This window comes from Urocitellus parryii, chromosome 2, assembly GCF_045843805.1.
Source record: "Urocitellus parryii isolate mUroPar1 chromosome 2, mUroPar1.hap1, whole genome shotgun sequence".
Classification (NCBI taxonomy): Eukaryota; Metazoa; Chordata; class Mammalia; order Rodentia; family Sciuridae; genus Urocitellus; species Urocitellus parryii.
This window is the reverse complement of record NC_135532.1, coordinates 221,247,276-221,270,055: the sequence shown is the minus strand read 5'-3', so window position 1 is coordinate 221,270,055 and position 22,780 is coordinate 221,247,276. Positions and strand designations below refer to the sequence as shown.

The 22,780-nt window shown below is 43.4% G+C and overlaps 1 protein-coding gene across 1 annotated transcript in view; it reads right to left on the bottom strand.

The window, feature by feature from the left end:
• The window catches only part of Sh3bgr (SH3 domain binding glutamate rich protein), a 51,340-nt gene extending 34,775 nt beyond the window's left edge, over positions 1 to 16,565 (bottom strand). The window contains exons 1-2 of the mRNA XM_026399393.2: positions 16,416 to 16,565; positions 9,389 to 9,574 (exon numbers count right to left, since the gene is read on the bottom strand). Of these exons, the coding sequence (XP_026255178.2) occupies positions 9,389 to 9,574; positions 16,416 to 16,460 (231 nt within the window). The 5' untranslated portion in view covers positions 16,461 to 16,565. The remainder of the gene's footprint in view (positions 1 to 9,388; positions 9,575 to 16,415) is intronic.
• Between the last annotated feature and the right edge of the window lie 6,215 nt (positions 16,566 to 22,780).

Genomic DNA, 22,780 nt, shown 5'->3' with positions numbered 1-22,780 from the left:
TAAATATTAAAAATTCTCTCTCTCTCTCTCTCTCTCTCCTCTCTCACTCTCTCTTTAAAAAAAAAAAAAAAAAGAAATAGATGCCATTTTCCAAAAATTCCACAGATAGAAGATCTGACAACTTCTCTAGCTTGCAGCTAAGTAAGGTCTTCTTGTGGTTGAGTGAATTGTCTTTTGCTTCAATTTAGGGCCATGCAACTTCTTCAGAATTTTGTGGGGCTGAAGAACAAGTGGTATTGTCTTCTGACTTGATGCTGGCCAACCAGGAAACCCTGAGCGTAAAAGGGTTTCGACTTCCGGTTCTGCTAACATGGAAGACCAGATGCCCTGAACACTGTCTCAAAAAAGCAACCTTTTTTAAGCCAGATTTAGGGGAAAAGTACAAATATGTTGCTGAGCTGGCACAAAAGGAAGGATGGGAGCCATTCAAGAGCATGAGCAGAGCTCACCACCCAAAGGGCAGGCCCCACCTTCCCAGAGCCAACCAGGGAGGGGGAGGGGAGGGAGCCAGAGCCAGCAGGCAGGGAGTGCGTGAGACACGCTCACACACACTCCCTTACCCTGGCACACACCCACACACACTCACACACCTCACACATGCATACTCATTGATACAGACCACACACTCATACCTATTCACACACCTACACTCACATGTTCACAATTACACTCACACTCACGATCCCATACATCCACACACTCATACACTTATGCCCATACTCACACCACACACACACACACACACACACACACACACACAAAACACTGTTGTCATCACATGATAGGAGGAGCAGCACAGGGCATTTCACACACACACACTCAGACACACACACACATTCACACACAACACTGCTGTCACTGTGTTAGCAGTAGCAGCAGCAGACCATATGGGTGGGTGGGCACCAGGAGCTGGGTGGGCAACTTGGCCCCACAGTGTCCCTCCAGCACCCTCTAAGACAAAGCTTGGCCCTGCGCACACTGCAAAGGAGAACACCGAGGATCCTGCTCCACCATCACAGGGGAGGGATCAACACTTGGAGTTAGAGCACAGAGGCAATAAGTCAATAAATCCATGACTGGCCACCAAGATTAAAACTGAGTTAGGAGGCCAGCCTACTCCTCTGGACACCAGAATTAGAAAGACTATGACTGCACACGATTCCCTTCAAACACGGAGACAAAGAATCCCAGCTAGATTACCAGCCCAAACCTGCCACATGCAGAAAGTCAGCACGTTACAACCAAGCCGAGTTTCATCAGAAACAAAACGATTTAACACCAGAAATCCATGGGTATAGGTCATTCCATTTATAGATTATAAAGGATAAACTATTTAGATACAAAGAAAAAACTATCAGTAAGACTGAATATCTATTCTCAGTATGTGTTCATGTTTTAGTAAACTAGGTGCAGTGTTTAGATCTTAAATGTGCCCCAAACACCAGGAGATAAAGGCTTAGGCCCCAGCTCAGCACTATCCAGAAGTGGTAGAAATTTTAAGAGGTGGGACCCAGAGGGAGGTCTTCCAGTTATTAGGGGTGTGCCCTTGAGGGGGAGAGTGTGACCCAGCCCCTCTTCTACGGCTCTTGCCCATCATGGCCATGACGTAAGCAGCTCACTCCTCCGGCACTCCCTGCCATGATATGATGCTTTGCTGGAGGTCCAAAAGCAACAGGGCCAACTGGCCATGGACTGAAACCTCTGAAACTCGGAACCAAAATACTTTTTAAGCTTATTATCTCAGGTATTCTGTTACAGTAATAAAACGGTGACTAACACACTAGGGAAGTAATCTGATAAAGGCAAGCTATACAAAACTTTATAAAAAACAGTCATACCTAATGGGGAAATACTGCAAACATTCTTCAAAATGAAAAACAAGTCCTATTATGATCATTTCTGTTCAATATTATTTTTAAAACCCCTCTTTAGTATAGTAAGCGAAGAAATGAAGGGAATAATTGTAAAGAGATAAACAAAATTGCCCTTAAATAATATATATACTTATTTATTTACATATGTATTTACTAATCTACAGATAAATTATTGAAGCTAAGAGTATAGCAAGGTTGCTGGATAGAAATATTAATATGAATTTTTTTTGTACTGGAGATGGAACCCTGGGGCACTCAACCACTGAGCCACTGTTTTGTATTTTAACTAGAGACAGGGTCTCTCTGGGTTGCTTAGGGCCTCGCTAAGTTGCTGAGTCTGGCTTTGAACTCACAATCCTCCTGTCTCAGCCTCCCCAGCTACTGGGATTACAGGCGTGTGCCACCACTCCCCACTGAAATGTTGTTTTTATATAACAACAATCAGGAATAAAATGTAATTTGAAAAAAAAAAGAGATGGCATAAAAAATGTGAAGTGCCTCAAAAAAAATGAGAAAATGTCAACATTACAGAAGATATAAATAAGTGTTGCTACATAAACATGCCCTTGGATTAGATATGTCTATAAGAAAAGTATCCTAAATACCGATTCTTCTCAAATTGATCTTCTGAAGTATAGATTCAATACTTTTTTCAATCAAAATTCCAGCAGGAACCAAACAAGATAATCTAAAATGACAAGGCAAAGAGCTAAGAATAACAAAGACAGGCAGAAGAATTGGGTGGCAAGTCTCATTTAAATTTATGATCATCGAGACAGATTGCATTAGAGCATAAATAGACATAATGTTCAGGAATAGGCAATATGCAATATGAAAATGATTATGACAAAGTTAGTATTGCAAATACATAAAAATAGATGGATTGTGGTTTTTTTCTTCTTCTTTTTTTTTTTTTTTTTTTTTGCTAGTGGTAGTGGGGATTGAACCCAGGGCCTTGTGCATGCAAAGCAAGCACTTTAACAACTGAGCTATATTCCCAGCACCAGGATGCATTGTTTAATAAATGTGGAAATGGGAAGGATGAGGTAGAGCTCAGTAATAGGGTCTTCCCTAGCATGCAGAGGACCTAGGTTCCTTCCCCAGCACAGAAAAAAAAAATGTGGATGAGACAATTGGTCATCCAGATTTAAAATTGCAGTTACATTTCTACTTCACATCACTCACAAAGAATACTAATTTTAAGTCCACTGAAGAAGTAAATATGAAACCAAAAATTATCAAAATTTAGAAGACAGTCCAGGAGAACATAGTTTTGGTTTCAAGTTAGAAAAGAGTCAAAAGGCGAGCCATGAGCAGAGAGAAGACGTGTGCAGCCCACAGGCAACAGGAGACACGCTGCACAGAGAAGCTCTGCCCATGACAAGCGAAAGTCAAAACATACCAAAGCTACACAGAAGGGGACATGGAATAAGACACATGGCTGCTCACTCCTTAGTAACCAAGGAAATCAAAGCCACTTCACACCAACCAGCTTTCCAACAATGTCAAAGCTGGACAGTGCTACCTGTGGAGAAGGCGTGAAGCGCTATGACTCTGACCTACTGCTGGTGGGAGTGCGTCCGGCACATCTGGCAGATCCAGCTAAGAAAACACCTGAAACCATCTATCAAGTCCAAACATGCCATAGCAACGACCCAGAGGACACACTCCTACTAAAGGACCAAGAGAAACACGTCACCAGCAGCACTGTAGAACAGGCTTGTGTAACAGGTGTAACAGCCAAAAGCTAGAAACCACACCAGGAGCCTCTCCAGAGCAGGGACAACGAAGAAACCAACCACTAAGAAACACAGAGGCACTTTAAAGTATGTGGGGAAAAGAAACAGACCAAAGAACACCCAGAGTATGAGTGTGTGTGTGTATAAAATTCAAAACTAAATAATACATCCTTTAGGTGTGCACACCTGGGAGACAAAGGAAAGGAAGGGAAGGCAGACACACAGTCCCTAGAGTGGCCACATCTGCAGAGGGAGGGGAACGCTAGGGGCCTAGGGAACTCAATGGGCCTCTACATTTTTGATGACATCACATTCAACTGAGTAATGTGTTTTTTTGTTTTTTGTTTGTTTCTTGGTACCGGGAATGGAATTCAGGGGCACTTAACCACTGAGCCACATCCCCAGCCTTATTTTGTATTTTATTTAGAGACAGGGTCTTGTTAAGTTGCTTGACACAATATCTTTATTTTATTTTTATGTGGGCTGAGGATCGAACCCAGTGCCTCACACGTGTTGGGCAAGTGCTCTACCATTTGAACCACAACCCCAGCCCAGCACCTCGCTTTTGCTGAGACTGGCTTTGAACTCACAATCCTCCAGCCTCAGCCTCCAGAGCCACTGGGATTACAGACATGCGCCACCGAGCCAGGCTGGCTCATTTGTCTTCAAACTACATGTTTTTATCATAGATGGTAAATTTCAAAATAAATTCTTAAGAACATAAAATCGTTTGCTCAGTAACCATTGTGTGCTAAGCAGCTCCCCACCCTAATTGGGCATGTTTTCTGTCCTCCTTACATCCCTGATGCACAGTGATGCTCCCCTCTCAGCTCAACGGCTGCCTTGGAGCCAGGGAGGGACACCAACCCTTTCCTGGACTAAGGGTGCAGATTCTGACACACACATCTGCTACTTACAGCAGTCCTCCCTGCAAGGTGACCTGCCCCTGATGATGCCTGCTTAACTCCTCCTGTCCCCCTTCTACAACAGTTATCTGCCTCAGCTCCCAGATAATAAATATCCTCATCTGTTCTGCTGAGAGCAGCAGGAGTTCAAACGCAGGGCACAATGATACTCAGGACTCTCCCTGACATCCAGTCCCCACATGTCCCTGGGACAGAGAAATCCACCACTTGTCCCTGAGTCTCCTTCCTCTGATCCATCATCAGCCATGGCACATGACTGACAAAGAATCCTCAGGAATCAGAGATACAACTTATAGTAGTTATTCTTATGGTATCTACTCCAATCATGTGGAAGGACACATCAACGGACTCTCCAGATTTATGCCATTTGAAACCTGACATAGCCTTCAGAACTTCTGAGTCTCCTTTTAAAATGTGTACCAATAATACAAATAATCATTTTCACTACTTTCTGAAACCAGAGCCCTCTGCTTCATTAGTTAACTTTGTTAAGAGTAGTCCATATTGCAGAAAAGCAAACTTAACAAAAGTTTCTCTTAAGAAAAACTTCTGTGTTAGTTAGTTTCCCATCACTATAGCAAAAATAGCTGAAATGACTACCTTGGAAAAGAAAAGGCCAAAGTTTTAAAGGTTCTATTCCATGACTATTTGACCCCATTGCTTTGGGTCTGTGGCAAGATAAGACATCATGGCAGGAATGTGGTGCAGAGAAAAAACCCTCACCTCATGGCCAGGAAGCCAAAGAGAGGAAGAGGAAGAGGCTAGGGTCCCACTGTCCCCTGCAAGGACATGTCTCCAATGACCTCAAGACCCCTCACTAGGCCCCACCTCTTAAAGTTCCTACCACCTCCCAAGAGCACCACCCTGGAGAGCAAGCCTTTAACACACAGCTCCTCAGGGACATTCCAGATCCAGATCACAGCAGCTACTGAGACCTCCCCAGAGGCAGGACTGAAAAGAACCTAAAAGAGTTGAATAAAATAATTTGCAAACTCATAGGATACATATTTGTAATAGGAAAACAGATTTTTTAAATGGAAGTCATTATTTGGGATAATTTTCTTCTTCACAATTAAATATTTTTAAATGCTAGACCACAGCAAAATGGGATAAGAGATGTCTTTGAGATTTTATTTTTATAGCACAGAATAACTGTATAACTTTTACCCTAGTAGATAATATAGACAGAAAGTTGTATGCTTCAATAATGTCTCTATGTAACAATCGAAATCTAAAAGGACAGTTCAAAAGCAAAAGTAAGAAATTTTAAATCCTAGCTTCACTGGGAAAGTATTAGAAGAAAACATCAAATTCTTCTAATTTAAATGAAATGTTTATTTGGTAATTTTAGAGTGCATAAAGCTTTTCTAAACAAAATTTAAAGTATGGAACCCATACAGAAAAAAAATAATAATATATTTGTCTATATGAAACATTTAAAAGTTCTGCATTACAAAAAAATGCCCCTTTAAAATTTCTTATTTAAAATATAAATAAGAAATGTGAGTGAAATGTTCACTAGATCTATGGTAGTCAAGGGGCTATTTTCCTTGATATATGAAGAAACTTATAAAAACCAATACACATAGTCTATAGTGCAATAGAAAAAGGACAAAAAATATATACAGGAAAGTCACAGAAAAATCACAAGTAACTGATAAACAAATTTAAAAAGATGTTCAACTTCATCCATAAAGAATGAAACCTGACGGCTGGGGCTGGGGCTCAGCGGTGGAGCCCTCACTTAGCACATGTGAGGCCCTGGGCTCCATCCTCAGCACCACATAAAAATAAGTAAACAAAGGTATTGCGGGGGCTGGGGATGTGGCTCAGCGGTAGCGCGCTCGCCTGGCATGCGTGCGACCCGGGTTCGATCCTCAGCACCACATACCAACAAAGATGTTGTGTCCGCCGAGAACTAAAAAAATAAATAAATATTAAAAAAATTCTCTCTCTCTCTCTCTCTCTCTCTCTCTCTCTCTCTCTCTCTCTCCCCCTTCACTCTCTCTTTAAAAAAAAAAAAAAAAAAAAAAACAAAGGTATTGTGTCCAATTACAACTAAAAAAGAAAATATATATATATATAAAAAGAATGAAACCTGAACCAAAGCAGCAAGAACCAATTTTTCATCTACCGCTGAGCCACAGCCCAGCCCTGTAGAAGTGCTTTTAACGGCACAAGACTGAAGACAACACAAACGCTCTCAATTAGAGGGCTGAGCCAAAAATTTATGACATGCAGAAAGAAAAACTTACAGCCATAAAACTAAGGAACATGTGCAGCTCTGCAGAGACCCCCAAGTACAGTTATTAACTGAACAAAACAAAGTCTAGATAGCATATCCCCTTTTTGAGGTGATGGACAATTGGTGTTTGTTTGTTTGTTTGTTTGTTTTGGAGTGCTGGGAATCGAACCCAGGGCCTTGAGCATTTTAGGCAACCACTCTACCACTGAATCACACCTCTAGTCAACAATTGTTAACTATACCCAGAAAATTTCTGGAAAAGTCAAACAAGAAATCGCCAACATTTGGGGCCTCAAAGCAGGACCACACTGAGAATTTTCCTATACAAAAATGAAAACTCAGGGCCCTGGGTTCAAACCTTGCTAAGAATTTCAAGACATGGCAGCAGAGTATTAAACCAGGCACAGAAACTTCATGAACATGGGCACCATGAGACATGCTGATGGAGCCTACGGAGCCAACCTGGCTCAGGGGAAGGCAGCTAGAGTGACATGGTCAGAAAGGGCAGAGGAATCATTCTCTCTAGAGACCCTTTTGAACCATATTAAGTTATCAGCATGTGCCTGTGCTGATTTTCCAATTATTAAAAGAAATTACTTTAGAAAAAATAAAACTAAATTCTTTACTGTTATTGCACACGCGCGCGCACGCGCACACACACACACACACACACACACACACTCACACACCAAAAACAGCCCTTATTATCCCTTTCTTATCCAATAAGAGGTACAATCCTAGAAATGTAGGTGAGGAAGAGGCAGGGTGGGGTGGGAGGTGGAGCAGAGGGGCTCTTCCTCTGGAGGAATTGTGCTGCAGCTGGGAAACCCCAGGTTAGACCCACAGGGAAGTTGAACTGGACACACATTCCCCTCAGTGTGCACTGAGCACATTAAGACTGTCTGAAAACATTCCCGTGCCCACAGGACTGGGAGCTCAGCCGGGAAGAAGCTCATCCAGTACATAAGTCCATCCAGCCCCACACAGGCTAACAGCATCCCCCACACATTCACATCCACCGGCACCTCAGAAAGTGCGCTCTGTTTGCAGTTGTCATCAGTTACGATTAAGGGTAAGTCCTACTCCACTGATGTTGTCCTTACAGGAAGGCTGTTGAAGACACAGAGGCCTCAGGGAGACTCGATGTGAGGATGGAGGCAGGGCTGGGAGCCCCATCTCCCCAGCCAAGGAGGGACAAGGACTGCTCACAAAGGCAGGAGCTGGGAGAGACAGAGGCAGACTGTCCCTCAGACTTGCAGAATGAACCAACCAGCAGCAACATCTGGATCTCAAACTCCTGGCCTCCAGAACTGCGGGGAATACATCTCTATTATCTAAGCCACCAGCCTTGGGCCACTTTGCTACAGGAAACTAACATAAGCCCCACAAACCAAACAATTCGTGCTTCAAGTCAGAGGTGTGAAGACCCTTCTGTGAAAAGTCAGACGATAAACACTTGTGCCCTGTAAGTGCTCTCACTGCTGTGCAAATCTGTCCTGGTGCGAAATCATCCATGGGCAATTGGCAAGTGAATTCCTGTGGATGTGTTCCACCAAAACTGCACTTACTGAAGCTGACAGCGGCAGAATGTGGCCCTCACCCGCTTGATGACAGGTGGTTTCGATGAAAAGCATAATAAAGAAAACCTACACCAAGAACCAGCAGCTCTATGCAGCATGAGGAGAAGAGGGGTTCAGATGCCTACCCTGGCTCCAGCTCCCAGAAGCAGCACACTCTGAACAGCCTCCTCCACTAGGCAGACCTTGTCCCCATCCAAGAAGTGACTGAGGTGGCTTAGAGGTAATTTCCAGTCCTCACATTCTAAAGTCCTTTGATTTGTTAAGTGTTCCTTTTCAATAATTTGATTTATTAAACACAACTTGTATACTCTGATTACAGTTTATTTTCTGAAATAAACTATTAATGTATAAAATAAAATTGCTATTAAAAATCAAAATGTTCCAAACAGTTTTTAAACTAACTATATTCACACAAATTTTTCTGCTACCTACAGTAAGGTTGCAGTTCTATAAATCCCATCTTTATAAAAGTGGAAACTTACCACACATCCATGTGGGTGCACACTTATCAAAGTAAGATAGAATTCCTTCTAACTAAATGCACATTTTAGTAGAATGAATTGGACATCACTTTCCCACGTTCATATATGAATACAAGACCAGTGAAACTCCACATCATATGCAACCACAAGAATGGGACCCTACTTAGAGTAAGTTACACTCCGTGTATGCATAATATATCAAAACACGCTCTACTGTCATGGACATCTAAAAAGAACAAATAAAATTTTTAAAAGCTTCAGAAAATAAATGTACATTCTGTTTGAAAAAAATGACCTCAATTCTTCAAAATTAAATAAGGAACCTAAAATAACCCCAAAAACCTTCTGAATCATCGTGCATGTTATTGTTTCTACCATTTTCTAACTCAGTCTTAAATATGGATTGTTCACAGTGGATCTGATACTAGGCAGTGGTTGGTAGAAATAGATGGTGAATTGACCATTGGGAATTGACCATTGACCATTGAATGATTTCTGATAAACATGCACAAAGAAGGATTTCCACAAATCCAAATACTCACCCCACAATACTGCTCTTCATTGAAGATCTGGGGGGGCAAAGGAATCCCATTCTGAGGTTTTTTCTCCCCAGGAACATTCTCTCTCATCCACCGCCTGTTGTCTTCGTCTCCAGCTATGTCTAATTCCTTAAAGTCGATTTTATTCGCCTCCAAAAAGCCCACCACTTCTTGCTGTTTCTTCCTAATCTGGTCAAGAGTAGTGAAAAATATTTTTAAATTGTTTTTAAAAAAATATTTTGATGATGTTTACATAAAATAAATCCTTTCTCTAGCTACCCAGACAACACCAATAATTTTATAAAGTATTGAAATGAGGAAAACCAAAAATCACACCTCTGCATTATAAAGGATCCATGGTGACTGTTTAAATATTGAGGTTTTAATATCATCAAAGTTTAAATCATTGTCTAATCAACCTAACTGGAACGGAGGTGTTCTCATATCTCTCATTTGCTGTATTTCAAAATACTTATAACTCAAAGCTTGAAATAGCCAAAACCATAAACAAAAATTAGCTAGGAAGAGACCTGAATGGGAAAAGAGGAAAGAGAATACAGGGGCTCGGTGGCTCAGTGGTGGAGCGCTTGCCCAGCACTGCTGAGGCCCTGAGTTCAATCTTCAGTACCACATAGAAATAAATGAATAAAATAAAGCTATATTTAAAAAAGAAAATGGAAAAAAGATAATTTACTATGAAATGCAAAATCACGCGTTCTACACTAACGTGCGTTTGGTTCAAAGTTATGAAAACAGGAGTGTGAGTCACACTGAGCTGGAAGTAACATTAAAAATAACACCAGAAATTGAAAAGCCCGTGTGGAGAGGCTGGAGGGCAGAAGGCAGGACAGAAAGGCTGGAGTATGTTTCTCCCAGCACGTAAAAAGGTGGCACAAAAGAGGGATGCTTCTCTCCCACCCTATGGGACTCGCTGTTCTCTACCACCGGTGTGCAACAACTGTGTCTCCCAGCAGCTATTTCTTGTCAATGTGACCATCTTTAAAGATCAGAGCTCCTTCCCCATAAGTCATTACTACTATTTCTCTCTTCAGTCTGAGAAGTCACTCCCAGAAATGAACGATACCATTTTTTATGAACACTGTAAATAAATTACAGCTGACTCTGTGGACGCCATTTTAAGAACCCCAGGCATAAACCTCCAGCAAGTGTGATCAATTGACAGTTATCAACTCTACTCTGCACAAGATGCTGTGCCAAGCCCTTCTGGTAAAAAGATTCTTAAACTGCTTATTTGGGAGGAAAAAAAGTACAGAACTAATTTGTACACTATAGATGTAGAACACACTCAAGATACTACAGAGGCATAAATATGGTCACTTTTTGAAGGAAGATTAACATTTAAGTATGAATTTTCTTTGACGCAAAAATATCTAATATCTGAATTTTTGTAAAAGTCTTCTGAATAGACTATTATCTCATAATGAAAACAAGTCATTAAAACTGTTTTATAGGACACAAGGGCTCCTCATCACCTTCATGTGACTTGTTTATCAGCAGGACTAGATTTGGAGGATTCAAAATAAATGAGGTAAAAGATGAGGTAAATCCAAACCCGTTTTGTCTAAGCCAAAATCCTTTCTAAAAGACCTATATACCTGTCCCCCCTCAAAAAAAAAAAAAAAGAATAAAACACCAATTTTATTTTTTCTTGCCAACAATGAAGGACTATCAATGACTCCTGGGTGGTGTATTCCTTATTTAATACAAGAAAAGTAAGACACATATAGATGCTTAAGCCCTGGAATAAAATCACCACTAAAACAAATTATACAAAGTACCATAAAATAATTTGTATATAGAATTTGTTTGGGATGGTCATTTGATTTTACATATAGTAATATAAAATATTGATTAATAGTAAATAATATTTTTAATTATTAGAAAGTAAACATATACAAATTATATGTAAATTGTCATGTATAAATTACACATATAAATGTGCATTTATATGTGTAATCCTGCATTTAATTTTTCATTAATATCTGTACCATCAACATAATAAAGATATTTGGACTAAAATCATTACATTGATAAATTAAAGGCTGCTACTAGCTACAGCACAATACCTACAAGCACTAAGACTCGAGCCAAGGTACATTTAAGTTCGGGACAAGCATGGAAAAAAGTTGAGAGAAAGTGTTAATCAAAGGAATTCCTTTTAATCTATCTGTATAAGAAGTCTGGAGACTCCTGAGTGACCCCCATAAGGACAGAGAGGGAGCTGCCCCCTACCAGCCACTGGGCTACAGTAACCCTGACCTTCTCCTCTGCAAGGAAACTGTGCTCCAAGCTCCACAGCTTCATAGCTGGATTTTTGGATATTACAAAATCCCATTGGACCTGATGACAGGTTGTTAGTCTAAATCATTATTTTAATTAATTATATTCTCCATACATCCTTTCCAGCCTGTCCATAATTGTGCCGTTTTATGAATATCCCTCAGATATTTTCAGAGATAACTTTGCTGTTTGAAAAGTAGAGATGTCTTCACTTTAGGCAAGTTTGCTTTTAATAAAACACACAGAAGGCAATCTCCTTTACCCAGACCCTGCCTGCCCTTCACCCGAAACCCCCTCACCAACATTATGTCCCTGATATTTTACCCCGTGATTCCTGAGTAGATGAAGCATTTCCAAAAGTCCTGGCTTCCACTTCTCCAAGAAAGTCGGCACATGGAGTAGATGGAAGGGGCAACCATGCTCACTGTCCTCCGCAGGACCAGCAGGGGCCTCCAGGAAAGTTAAGTGACAGGCAGAAACAGCGCTCTGTGCTAAGTGCCATTTCTTAGTACCCTGTCCCTGCTCCCCAAAAAACAAGGAGAAACTTGAACTGTTTGGCTCCAGACTCCCTAAACACCATTCAACTGGCTCATGAGGCTAATAGGAGCACTGGAGTTGTGCCTGGGCTGGCAACCTCTGGAGAAGGGTCTAGCTCAAGCTCAGAGGAGGGATAAGGGGAAGGGGAACACATGGGGCCACCTGGCTGGCTCTGTCCCGTCTGCCACAGCCCAATGCCCTGCCTCTAGGGTGGGGTCCCTTCCCCGAAGGTCCCTGATGGAGGAGCCCCTCCAGCCTTCCCAAAGTGGGGCTCTTCTCATACAGCCTCCTGAGCTGACCCCAGAGGCACAGCATCATCCCAGAGGGCTCCTCCCCATCACGGCCTCCAGGGGCTCACTATTGGGCCATGAGCACAGCAGTCCAAGAGTTGTCACCATGGACCCGCTCTCCCTCTCCACCTCTCCCCACCCTTCAGAGTGCCATGGGCCGATGCTGGCTCCACAGGCTGCGCCATCTGTCCTGGGTAGCAGCTTTCAGGACCCGGGGATACCTGGGGCCAGTGTCATTACTTGAAGCCTTTAGCAGAGGCTGAGAGCTCTGTGTTCCTAGCATGTCACATGTACTCATAAGAAAGGTCTGTTCTCTGTCCTGAAGACTTCTGCCACCATAAGTCAGCTAATGTGCTGGAGCCATCTGACTGCGGCACCTCTTCTTGCCACTCACTTGGCACCCCCTGCCTATTGTCTTGTACAGTTAGGAGCCTTTCCACTGAGGTCACTGTACTGTAGTAAAAAGCCCGCTGAGTTTGAGTCACAAAAGCCTGCGTTGCCATCCCAGACCAGACAGTGGCTATCCAAGCAAGAACTGAGGTCTGTAATTTCCTCACCTGAGAACTGGGGTGATTTGGAAAATCCTTGAGGGGTGCTGCTGGCGGATCTAGTAAGATGACACATGGAAAAGCACCGAATACTGCAGGTGTCATACCGAGGCTCCATGAGTCAATGAATTTTCCAAGGTTTACACCCAGATCGATCTAATTCAAGAGTCGTGTTTCTCCCACCATATTTGCACTATTGATTGAGATGCACATTAAGAAACCCAGGAGTCCCCTGGAAGATCTACCCTTAAAGTCCATGATTCCAGGGACTGTGCACCTTGGAAATAGCAGGGAAAATCCTCTCTCCTTTTGTCCCCATGCCCCACCAAGGCCAAGACCTTCAACAAGAGAAGAGGTCACATAAGAAGACACCCGCCTTCTGCTTCCCCATCGTCCATGACCCAAACCCCTTCAGGATGTGATAAAGAGTGTCACAGTTCCTTAGAGCCAACCATTAAAATGGAGCTTTAATACACAGTGGCACGAATTCAATTCCTGGAAGAGACTGCAGTTTGGTTTTTCCTTCTTCATTATTTCATTCATCCAGCAGAAGTCAGAATGCCCTGTCTGACTAGGTGAGAGGCAAGATCCGTTGTTTAAACTCCTGTGTGGGAGAAGTGAGTGGAGGCTCTGCAGAGCGCAGCCCACGTGCAGCCTGAGCACAAGAACTGCTCCCGGGCTCTCCTACCAAGCAGCGTTGGGGGGAATTCCCTGTCCACAAAAGTCCAGCTGCACCTACGCTGGGGTAACAAGTTCTCACTCTTCAGGAGGATATCAATTGTCTTAACCGATCATTATAACAGCTGTAATACTAATTAACTAACATTAATTAATAATTACAAAAATTACAGCAGTAATTAATGTAAACTAGCAGTAAGGATATCATTCACTAGTAATCATAGTACTTTTTGAGCACTGATGGAGCACTTGACACCATGCCCGGCACGGAGCATCTTATTTCAGATGCTCTCATGTTGACGCCATGAGGTGGGCACTATTCTTATCCTCATTTAACAGACAAGGAAGTCGAGGCTTAGCAAGGTTAAATGCCTTTCCCAAGGTCACACAGTTGCAAGTGCACTGAAACATTTGCCACTCTGGTGCCCCAGAACTCACTTGGCTTGTCCAAGATCCTGGAATGAATGGCATTCCTCCAAGTCCTCCAAAGCTAACTAAATTATGCTGCCAAATTTCATGAATGTGAGACATCAAATAAACCTAAGAAATTCATAAATTTAGCTGGACGCTGTGGCGCACGCCTGTAATCCCAGGCACTCAGGACCCTGAAGCAGGAGGATGGCAAGTTTGCCTGGGCAACTTGGCGAGACCCATTCAAAATAAAATAAAAAAGGGCTGGAGCCAGCTGCAGTGGCACACACCTGTAATCCCAGCAGCTCAGGAGGCTGAAACAGGAGGATCGTGAGTTCAAAGTCAGCCTCAGCAACTTAGCAAGGCCCTAAACAACTCAGTGAGACCTTGTTTCTTTTTTTTTCTTTTTCTTTTTTTTTTTTTTTTAGAGAGAGAGAGAGAGAGAGAGAGAGAGAATTTTTTAATATTTATTTTTTAGTTCTCGGCGGACACAACATCTTTGTTGGTATGTGGTGCTGAGGATCGAACCCGGGCCGCACGCATGCCAGGCGAGCGCGCTACCGCTTGAGCCACATCCCCAGCCCAAGACCTTGTTTCTAAATAAAATATAAACAGGCTGGGGATGTGATTCAGTGGTTAATGTGCTGGAGCCATCTGACTGCGGCACCTCTTCCTGCCATTCACTTGGCACCTCCTGCCTATTGCCCCTGAGTTCAAACTGTGATACCAAAAAAGGGAGAGGGAAGCAGAAATGTAGCTGAGTGGTAGAGCACTCCTGGGCTCAGTCCCCAGTACCAGAAAAAAAATCTCAGAAAATTAAAGAAATCCTTAAATTTACCCCTTGTCTTCTGAATAATACACAGGGCCACATACACCAATTCTACAGAATATATAGATGATGGCAATTAAGTGGTAAACGTTTTCAGCAATGAACATTAATGCATTTAAAGCCCACCAAAGACATTTTCCTCAAATATTATATTTTATCAAAATAATCCAAAATGTACGAGCGGGCTGGGATACAGCTCAGTGTTAGAGCACCTTCCTGGCATGTGTGAGGCCCCAGGTTCCATCTCCAGCATCCCAAAAACAAATAAAACCATACTCATTTTATATCAACTAAAAGTTTCCACAGTCATCAATGACAAAGATTTACTTTTGGAACTTTCCATGTGTAATCTTTATTCTTTTTTCTGTCACCTGCTCCAGAGATCACTGAAACAACTGCGGATCAGTAGTGATCTTTGGGAGTTAGCAGGCCCTTTTCTCTTGCTTTCCTCTCACCCTCTTTGAAACGCCAATGATTCCCCAGGTTGGGAGTGGGGCTGTGACTTCAGAAATCCGAGCTGCAGCCGAAGCTCCTCCAGGAACTAGATATAAAAGGAAACAGCCCCCTCTTGGGGCTCTGACTCTGGGGACTATAAAATGATTTCTTCCCCCAGCCTTCCTAATTCCTGCTAAAACTCGGGTAGAAAGGTCACTCGCAGACAGACACTGCAGTTCAAGCCTATAGTCAAAGCCTGAATCATTCTCAAGGAGAAAGGTGTCTCGGGGTGACCGTGTTTCTTCGGGAAGGTCTACAGTCCGAGTATGAAGGCACATGGGAGGCAGGTGCCTGGGCTCTCGGTACCCAGACCAAGCCAAGGCAGGGAGGTTGGCTCCTATTCCCATATGTGGGCTACTGGAACTTCTAGAGCATTTAAAACTGTGGCCTCAGAGACGTTTGCTCTTGTCACCATGACATCATTTTCCTCAAATAATAGTATTACACTAACTCCACACTTTCTGTGCGGTAACTTCACACATACAAGGAACAATGCTCAAGGAGTCGATTTAGCAATCTGGTCCATCAGACGCTCCAAATAGTTACACAAAGTATCATTATTTCTAACTTTACATTCCTCCAAGTCCTGCAGAATTAATAGCAGAAACACTCCAAAAAAAAAAAAAAAACTAAAATAAAAGCTCATGATTCTATAATCTATGCAATGGCAACGCACTTAGATCACGTCACCAATCCAAGGCTCCTCCTTCCTGGAATCCCCACACACCTGTCTGGATTACACATTTTACACACTATTTTCAACACTACGAAAACACACACAGAAAGCCATCGGCCCTCAATGCAGATTGCAGTTGACTTACACGCAAAAAAGAATTTAAGGCCAATGCTCGTCCATACCGGCTCCTTCTAATTCCAACCCTGATTTATCCAGAAAATGGTACAGAAAGAAGCACACCCCACAGGTCCCACCGGACACCTACCGCTATGGACCCAGAAGATGTGGCAACAAATACTTTGATAACCATTTCGACAGTCAGAAAGAGGACTCCCTCCAACACACCCCTGTCAGGGAACGGTCGCTAGACAAATCCTGACAGTGACAAGGAGGAGCAAGTGCCAGGTTGAGCTGGCGACTGCCCAGGACTCCCCTTCTGCCCTCCCTCCCCCAAGAGGCTCTGCCTCCCAGAAGAGCAGACAAGCTCTAGGGCTTCCCCCTCCATTGGCCTAGGAATCTTTTGGGATCTGTCAAGAAAATATTTGATTGGTTGATAAAAGCAGCCAGGCCCGACAACAGTCCCTAAAAGGTCAGGCTGTGCCCTGCACCAATCAGAGACCAGTAGAGAAATGCCTGGGGAGAGAGGGTGGGGGCCAGGAACTGGAGAGCAGGGGAGAACAGAAGCAAGGGAGGAGCTCTTTGGAGCCACCAGAAAAGCTCTGAAAACTCCCTCCATCTCCGCCCAGGAGGAGGCTGGGCTCACCAGGCTTTTGGCAAACAAACCAACCGGAAGGGTCAGAATAGCCACAGAGCCCTGTAAATAAAAAGCAGCTTCCCTACTTTAAGATTTTTCTGGCAGATTTTTTAAAAACTCAAATTGTCACACAGTAGAAACTCCTCTATGAATGGCTCCTTTACAGCTCTCTCCCGTCACCACCTGTTTGGCCTTGTAAGGTTTCCTGACATCCGGAGGCTGGCTTGTCAGCAGCAAATTACCTTCACTGTGTTAAAGACTTGAGGAAAAACAATAAATAATCTGTTTACTACAGGCTCTATACCATCTTATTTATGAGGATAATTTGGATTTTGTTAAAAATCAGAAAAATACAAAAGCTAGTGAAGAAGCCCAGGTTAGTGGCCCAAACTCTTTTGATGAGTTTCAAAATCAAGATTAAGGGCATTAGGGACAAAGTGCTCATCTTTCAGGAGGCAGCAGGGGTATTCACCCTTTTTCAAAGCCCTGCTGCTCATAGTGGAGGAGGAGGTCCTGGCCAGGAGCAGGAAGGCAGGCCCTGCTTCTGCACCTGCCCCCCACAGTCCCAGAGGACCTGGGGCCTGCTCCCCTCCCCTCAGGTAGGAGCCTGGGATCAGCAACGACCCTAGGCCCTGGAATCCTGCCCAGAATGATTTCCACCACAGGCAATCTTTGAGGTAATTCTAACAAGACTTAACTTTGGCTTCAACATGCAAAGTTAACTACTCCAAAAATTAGGTCTTTGGTGAAAGTGATCAATGAATTCTCCAAACTTAAGTCTCTAGAAATATAAACTTTATCTTAAATTCTACCAAAGATTATAGATCATTTTTACTTTTCTATGTTTTCCAAATTTCTACAGTATCTACTATTTTTTCCATGCACACAAAAAATTCCAGGTATTCATACCTTAATGTCTATCATATGAACATGGTAATTCTTCCAAGTTTATTAAGAAAGTAGTAAGTTAGGTTTGTTTCCTAATGGTCATGTAAATTAGTAATGTAAACTATGGTTAATATTAGTAACTGTAAGCTATTAGTAATGTAAACTATTCTCCTTCTCTAAAGAATATATATCTCCTGCTCATATTGGGTAAAAGCTGCCTTCAGTAATAACACCCCTCCATCTGTCATCTGCGAGGCTTAGGGAAAAATAAGTTTCCTTCTGAAATAAAGAAGCAGGGAGGTCAGGCAGTCAGTGTACCAGTGATGGGGGTCGAGAGGATAACAAATGGTTATCAAAGAAAGAACAATGGGTTGCTAACAATCTCTGTGCTCCTGTCCTTGGTCATACATACTCGGAGAAAAAAGAGAGGACAAGAATTAAAAAGGGGGGGTTCTGAGATCTATAAGAAAGATAAGACCACCCTCTCTCACGGACACCCAGCTCTGGGACCTCTTCTCTTCAGAGAAGTCAGTCTCTGTCCCTGTCTTAAATAAAGCTTGCTCTCAATGGATAGGGGAACTTTGGTATATATACATAATGGAACATTACTCAGTATTAAAATAAAATAAAATCATGGCATTTGCAGGTAAATAGATGGGAGTTAGAGAATATAATGCTAAGTGAAGTTAGCCAATCCCAAAAAAACCAAAGACCAAATGTTTTCTTTGATATGAGGATGCTGACTCATAATGGCAATGGGGGAGGGGGGCATGGGGGAATGGAGGAACTTTAGATAGGGAAAAGGAGAGGAAGGGGGAGGGAAGGGGTAGGAATGATGGTGGAATGAGTTAGACATCATTACCCTAAGTACATGGATGAAGACATGAATGATGAGAAAACATTTTGGTACAATCAGTGACTTGAAAAATTGTGCTCTATATGTGTGATATGAAATGAATTGCCTTCTGCCATCTTGTGTAACAAAATAGAATAAATAATTTAATAAAAATAAAATAAAACTTGCTCTCTGTGCTTAGCGTTTCTCAGGTGTTTCACTCTTCAACACCAGGGAACAAGACCCATTCCTTATCTCCAAAAACAGCTATCAATATTTAGGTTCTGACTGTATGCCAGATCTGCTCAAATTACTTTGCATAAATCACACCCTTAAGCCCTAAAACTGCTTTCCATTATTATCCTACTCATAGGATTACACATCTAGAGACAATGGTGTTAGACCAGGACGCAAGAAAAGACCACTGACTCCAATTAAAATCAAATTAAAGCAAGCTTATTTTTCGACCAGCCAGGCTGCCTCTCCCACCCAAAACCGCAGGAAAAAGGCAGCAGCCGCACCTTTCCTGCAGCCCAGCTTTTCAGCCCAGAAAGTTACACAAAGTGGGGGGGGGGGTTACAGATGACAGAACTCTGACAAGCATAACACAAATGCTAGTTTACATTTTTGCTGGCCCCGACATCAGAATTTATGAAGGTCATTAGAGCCTCAGAGAGGGTCGTTGTCTGGCCAGGGAAGGCCAAGATTTGTGAGGTGTCACTAAAGTTTCAGAGAGGACTGCTATCTGGTCAGAGAGCCAGGCATGGGTGAGTTCAAAGCACGGCAGGCATTCCAAGCAGGTTCAGAATTTGCAGTAATTTATAGGAAAGCCGAAATTAGCTTTTCATGGCTTTGTGGAGAGATGGCTCCCAATTTTAAGAGAAAATCAGGCTGGGTCTATCAAATGGGAACAGTAATGGTGTATTTCAGACTTGGATCCAACACGGTTCTCTCTACACCACACTAGAGCAGCTTCCAAGATGCCACCCACAAATTCCTAGTGCTCCCTCTCTTCACAATAAATTGTTTATCTTTTTAAAATGAGTGAAAATGTGCAAATTAGAAATTTGAAAACTCTAATTGCCATCTCTCTTCTAATTTATTACATTGACACCAATTCAAGTTAATTAGCAGGAACACCAAACATTCCACAGAAGTCCTAAAGCTCTTTAAGTCTCTGACTTACAAAACCACTTCAGAGGAGCTGTGTAATCCTAAGCATGCAGAGGGCTAGTTCAACGTTTCTAGTACACTCTGTGATCAGACCTAATTTTGATTATAAAATTATGAGGTATTGGCTACAAACTTCACAGAGATCCTCAAATGATCTTACGATAATACCAAATATCGTGTTTCAATTTACTTAACTTTATGGGTAAACCAAAATGGCAAATATAGACGTTATGTTTTTCTGTGGAATGATGAAAGGGGTTGCAATAGTAAATATAATGCGATGAAAAATTCATGTTCACCCAAAACCTCAGCATATGACCTTATTTGGAAATAGGGTCTTTGTAGACTACTGAGTTGGGGATCTTGTGGTGAGATCATCCTTACCAGAAGAGAAGGCGCACAGAAAGACAGAACAGATGAGAGGACAGAGATGGGAATCAGTGATGCTGCGTAAGTCCAAGAACACCAGGAACCGCCAGAGCTGGGAAAGGGAGGATTTTCCCTAAGAGCCTTTGGAGGGAGCATGAATTTGCAGACACCTTGATTTAAAACTTCTGGCCTCTAGAATTATGAGATGAATCTCTATAGTTCTAAGCCACCAAGTCTGTGGGGATGTGCTATAGCATCCCTAGAAATACACAGAAATAAAGGCACAAGTTTTTTGTGCAGCCTGATGGAGATGAGCAGCTTAATAATTAAAAGGCCGCTGCTTCATGAATGCCTCCAGGGGAAAGAAGACCCCCTCCAAAAGCAGGAAGCAAAGACTATTCATTCTGAGACAGAAAGATTCAAATGATGATTTTCAGAGCACTCCAGGAAAGAGAGGGGACCCCTCCGATGGGAAAGGCAGCTCTGAAGACTCTCTCCATCTTCCACATTCTCCAGTTCCAAGAAAGGAATGGGATGTTCTCTTCATGAGAAACTTGCTCCAAATACTGTCCTGTGAGCTCCACCAACCATCAAGGATTGGCCCATCTTTCTGTAACTATCACATCTGGGGTGACGCTTGTCTGTCCACCTGGGGATGCTGCCCAGCTCACCACTACCATCAAAACCCACTATCACCCATCGTCTACAGATAACTCATTACCTAAGCTTCTAGAATTGAAGGTGGGCACTCTTTAATAGTGGACAGAGAAAGGGATGGCGTCATGGAGAGAAGCTTTGTCCCAGTCCATGCCCCCGAAATTGGAATTAAACAGCCTGTGTGAAAAGGAAATATGCACTGCTCCTCTCACATAAAAACCAGAGGCAGAAATTCTAAGGGGAAAATGTGATGTATTTGACTCCTAAATACCAAAATACATTGCAAACAAAGTTAAATTGATACTGGAGGAAATATTCGCAACACATATCACAGAAGGAGTTTTCATACATCTAAAGTTCTTCCAAGTCAGTATTACATTTACATTAAATTTCAAGTCTAAAAATGGGCAAAAGTCCTGAACATGGAGGCCCATGCCAGTAGTCACAGCTACTGTGAAGGCTGAAGCAAGAGGATCCCTTGAGACCAGGAGTTACAGGCCAGCCTGGGCAATTTTGGCAGAGCCAGACTAAAAAAAAAGGGGGCAGGGGACAGAGGCAAATCAATAAAGCACAATTAAAAAAAAAAACTATCCTTCCTACTAACAAAGAAGTGAATACAATTAAAAATGTCAATTACTGATAAAATGGGCAGTCATTAAAAATCAACTGTAGCCAGGGTTGGGGGGCTAGTGAGGTTCAGGCAGGAGGATCATGAGTTCAAAGCCAGCCTCAGCAAAAGTGAGGCTCTGAACAACTCGGTGAGACCCTGTCTCTAAATAAAATACAAAATAGAGCTGGGGATGTGGCTCAGTGGCTGAGTGAACCTGAGTTCAATTTCTGGTACCCCTGATATGAGTACCAGAAATATTATAAGATGATTGACTGTTGATTCTATTAATTAGTGTGTGTTGGATAAGACTATAAGTAATGTGCCCATAACGTAATGTGAACTGCAAAACTTGGCTATTAACTGCAGAACTAGACTTGTTAGTGATGTAGTCTACACCCGGGGATACACCCCAGACCTCACTCAGTTATCAGCTACAAGCACAACTGAAGTAGGGTTTAAAAACCCAGACTTGGGAGGCGGGGGAGGGGGGCCATGGGACTAACAGGACCCGGACAGAGAGACCCGTCGCTGTTATCCCCCTTCACCAGACCTGGACTTAGACACGTCACAGGTGAGCATCTGGGACCCCTGGGTGCAGACTCAGTTATGACTTAGAATTAGGACGTGTCTGAAGTGTAACGAGCATCAATAAAATAGGTTTGATTGAATCTATCTTCGCCTCAGACTGAGTCACTAATAACCGCTTGTGACACGCCCCCCCAAAAAAAAATCATCATTGGGTGATTTTAAATTTCTCCTTGTCCTTGCCTGTCCATATCTAAATTTTCTGCACCAAAATGCACCCTTCTGTGGTCAGACTGTCGAAACACCCATGCGTAGGAAAGAAGCTGTAAGGCCACTGCTCTCGGGTCACCCGCTTCCGCGGGCAAAGGCGTCCACACCGGCGGGAGCCTCGCGCTGAACCCAGGTTCCCACCCGGCGGCGAGCGGGAGAGGCCGCAGCGAGAGAACGGACGCCAGGCCCGCCAGCTCGCTCCCAGTCAGGCGGGACGCAGGGCCCGGGCGCCGCGCTGGGGCGGGGAGGCTGCCTGCGCCACCTCCCTGCTCACTGCGGGCCAACAAGAACTCGCGAGCTCCGGCCGCCCGGCCCGCCACGCCCCTCCCCGCCGCGGCGTCGGCGAGCCCTAGTGCGCATGCGCGCGCCGGCCCGGTAGTCCCAGCGGGCACCGCGCGGTTTCCACGGCGACGCGCCGGCACCCCAGAGAGGCCGGGTTGGTGCAGCCGCTGGAGCCGCAAGGAGCTGGCAACTGCCCGCCGCCGCAGCCTGTCGCCCGCCCGAGGCGCCTGCTGAGCTCTTCCCGGGTCCCTGTCGGGCTGGCCTCGA